At 40.3% G+C, this 3,963-nt stretch overlaps 1 protein-coding gene across 1 annotated transcript in view; it reads right to left on the bottom strand.

Annotated features, from left to right (window-relative positions):
- Positions 1 to 1,972: 1,972 nt before the first annotated feature.
- The window catches only part of bin3 (bridging integrator 3), a 45,252-nt gene continuing 43,261 nt past the window's right edge, over positions 1,973 to 3,963 (bottom strand). Inside the window, exon 9 of the mRNA XM_017467638.3 lies at positions 1,973 to 3,410. Within this exon, the coding sequence (XP_017323127.1) occupies positions 3,264 to 3,410 (147 nt within the window). The 3' untranslated portion in view covers positions 1,973 to 3,263. The remainder of the gene's footprint in view (positions 3,411 to 3,963) is intronic.

The raw sequence follows: 3,963 nt of genomic DNA on the forward strand, positions 1-3,963 counted from the left end.
GATAGCTGCTGACTTTCTGGGATAACGAGGGTTCATACATACATCTGGATTCTGATTGGTCAGAAGGTGTTGATTCATTTTCTAGATCATCAAAGCACAGGATTTTATACAGTATTAATACGATCATTTTAATTATATAGTAATAACTCGCACAGAGATTTGTGCAGTGGAAGCTCCACATGAGCTGATTTAAAAAAAAAAAAAAAAAAAAAAGTGTATAACTGAATATGGGGAGCGTTGGTGAGGAGACATTTATGTAACATTTAAGGAAGGAGTCTCCAGTGTCAGTGCTTGTAACAGTCAGAGGTAAGGGTATTTTTGCATGTCTTCAGGACACTAGGACTTTACGCTTAAAGCTGTGTTTTTTTACCTTAGAGAGAGAGAGACTTGTGAGGGAATGACGATTTATAGCTGCTGTAATGTAAGTGATAACAGGAACTTGTTTCAATGAGGCTCCACTATATGAAATGCTACTACAAATGGATAAATTTAGAATTGCTGCAGTATAAAAAGAATAAAAATGATGGAATCACCACACTTAAGAGGATGCTCACCTGGATTTATTTATTTATTTTTTTTAACTCCGTGGCAAATACACAAAGCGCAGATATGACAGCTGAACACTTTGGCTTCTACCTTCCTGAAGGAGTTTTATAATCCTTTCCATTTTTTCAACTGACGACTCTGTTGTAGGCGACATGCTTCCTTTAAAAAATAAAAATAAAAAAATCCAAGGTTACGGTGTGTAAGCACTCTCTTTTAACTGCAGACTCATTTGCATTTTTAGACTTGTGCTGGTTTTCGTTTTCGAAATGCAAATTACAAGGTGATTCCATCATTCTTTGCCAGGAGGTGTAGACGTGCTGTGGGGTTGGAACAGTAACTCTGAATCACGTTGCGGCGCATCATACCACCTCAGCATTGATTACTTTTCTTACAACCGCACAAAGTGTTTTATTCCTTACATCATGTCCGGTGTTATGTTTTCATGAAATGTTTCAAATATGTCACTTTTTTTCATATTTAGATTTACTAGTCTGTGGTTACGCAACAAGCTGTGATGCACTGTGCGTTCTGACATCTTTCTGTCATAGCCAGCGATAACCTTTTCAGCGGTCTGTGCTACAGTAGATCCTCTGTGGGATCGGACTAGACGGGTAGCCTGAGCTCCCACAACGCATCAATGATCCTTGGGCGCCCATGACCCTGTCGAAAGTTCACCGGTTCTCCTTCCTTGGAGCACTTTATAGATGGGTACTAACCAGTGCAAACCAGGAACACCTCACAAGACCTGCCGTTTTGGAGAAGTTCTGACCCGGTCGACAATTTGGCCCTTGTCAGAGTCGCTCAGATCCTCACGCTTACCCATTTTTCCTCCTTCCATCACATCAACCTTGAGAACTGACTAATATATACACTAATGTATACTTGCTGCCTAATATATCCCACCGTTTGACATGTGCCCCTGTAACGAGATATTTTATTCTCTTCACCTGTCAGTGGTTTTAATGTTATGGCTGATTGGTGTACATGTAAAATGTTTAGTGTGTATAGTGTATATTCCGAGCCTGCGTTGCCAGATCCTTTCTCCCGATCGAGTTAGAGATGCTCTTTAGTCTGATCTTAGCACCAAGCATACATAGACAGGAGTATAAAATGCTTACCTGCTTGCCCCCCGTCGTACCTGACTGCAAGAATGAAACTGACGATGCCAGATAACCTACAAAAGGCTTCATAACACTTTTGAGCATGAAAACAATGTCATCATAATCTCACACTCTTTAGATGAGGTAAAACAGCTTTGTTTTTATCCAACAATATTCACCTTATTGCAGAAACAAAAGATTGCGGCTCATGCCTTTTCACCGACTTCCACGTGACACGCTGTTTAAACGGAACTGAATGCGAGTCTCCGGTCAGGTTCTTCCACTAAAACAGCATTCGCAAGTAATTAGACAAATGAGATTTCAGGGTTTTTTTTTTTTTTGTTTTTTTTTTAAACCAACAACCAATTTATTGTACGACTTCATAAAACAAATACAAAAAGTGACCAAATGATAAGAATTAAAAAGTACATGGGATTACAAATCAAAGAAGCAAAACGCAACTCTCGAAAGACACGCGCACCCAAAAAAAAAAAAAAAAAAAAAAAAAAAAAAAAAAAAAACACACCCCAAAAAACCCTTCATGTTTTATCAGGGAAACAAATGAAAACGAGATGAATGCTGTAAGAGATGATCAGATATCAAGACAATCACAAGACACAATCCAAATCCTGAAGATAAAGGCACATATTTCAACAGAAATTAAAGAGTGAGATGAAGCACTGAATGAACACAAACAACAACAACAAAAAATGCTTCAAAATACAACATTATGGCTTGAAGTAACGTAGTTAGTTCCAAATATTTGTGGCTTCCTCAACGGTTGGTCCCGAATACAATCGTAAGTCATCCAAAATCAGAGATTCTATGGCTGTAGCCAAAAAAAAACGTACACTCTAGACAAAAAAACAACCAACTTCAGTGTTTTGTTTAGGTCAGTAGAGGGCGCTACAGTACCGGGTAACAGATTTCAATACGAGGGACACTTTTTTTTTTTTTCAATTTAATTCACTTCAGACACCATTGAAATACTCGATAAACAATGAATAAATACTTCATATGCTAGTATTAAGTTACTAGATATCTCTTACACGGAGACGGTAGAGCAAACGACAGGGTTTAGTGTTCCGAGCAAAGGCCAGAGCTAGACGTGTCTGACGTTGACGTACGTGCCGTGATTCCTAATGATAAGCCCTACCGAATGAACGCCTTCGCTGCACATTCGCTACGATTTATACATAAAGAACGAGCGTGAGTCCAGTGATGCTCTACTCACCAGTGAGATCCTTCACTTTTCAAACATTCAGCTCTCTTCCTACAAGTTCATACAGTGTAGTGCATCTGCCTGAGGAAGCCTCCGTCTCGTTTTACCGTCATCGTGAAACACGCTGGAAATCGAACCCTAACCCAGAGCACGAAGAGAAGTTAAACAGACTGATGAAGAGCAGCCTTCTGCACGGAGGTCGGAGAAAAAAAAAAAAAAAAAAAGTTACGCTCTCTACATCTTCACTACATCATCCACGCTGCCGGTATTCCATACATACCACAGCCGTCTGAGCGTCCACAAACAATACGAAAGAACAGATTTTTAAAAATTATTATTATTATTATTTTTTTTTTTTTAAACCTGGCAGAGGGAGAGAGAGACCTGCTTTTTCTTCAGTCATCTGCTACGATAGACAGAGCGCGCAGTTCGTTGAGCTTGGCCTCGTTCTGCTGTTCTCGCTCTTGGTCCGTCAGGCCGACTTGATCGATCTGATCCGTCAGGTCGCTAAAGATCTTGTGCATCTCCGTGAAGTACACCACCTGAAACGAAACAAACAACAACAACAAAAAAGCATTCATATGACTAGTCTTAGATGTTCAAAACTCAGAAGTTGAGGAACAGCACATATTATATACATAAAGTCCTGCTTTCTTTCACACACACACACACACAGTGAGAAAAGAGCCGCACTCGAGACGGTTTCTTGGTGTGTCTGTCTATTAAGCACAGCTTAAGAGTTTTTCAGCATCCTGCTCTTCCTGTGAGTCAGGGGTCCTGGCTGAGCTATCAAGATCATTAATGGACCATTAATCACATTACAAGACACCAGGAGGAGTGGGCTGTCTGCAAACCTGCTGGGAAATACAGTCGTTCCACTGGAAACCTACACACACACACACACACACACGCTTCAGAGTTCACAGAGAGCCTGCTGCCTTGTCAGTGCACTCTAAAACATGATTTTCAACATTAAACATTACATTCAGGAGGAGATGTCCTCATCCAGAGTGTCCATCAAAAGACATGTCCTCACCCTCATGCCAGTACAAACCAAGTTCGGGGTCTACAAATATTTTTTGACCCTCTCGGCTG

The sequence above is a fragment of the Ictalurus punctatus genome, chromosome 5 (genome assembly GCF_001660625.3).
Source record: "Ictalurus punctatus breed USDA103 chromosome 5, Coco_2.0, whole genome shotgun sequence".
NCBI lineage: Eukaryota > Metazoa > Chordata > Actinopteri > Siluriformes > Ictaluridae > Ictalurus > Ictalurus punctatus.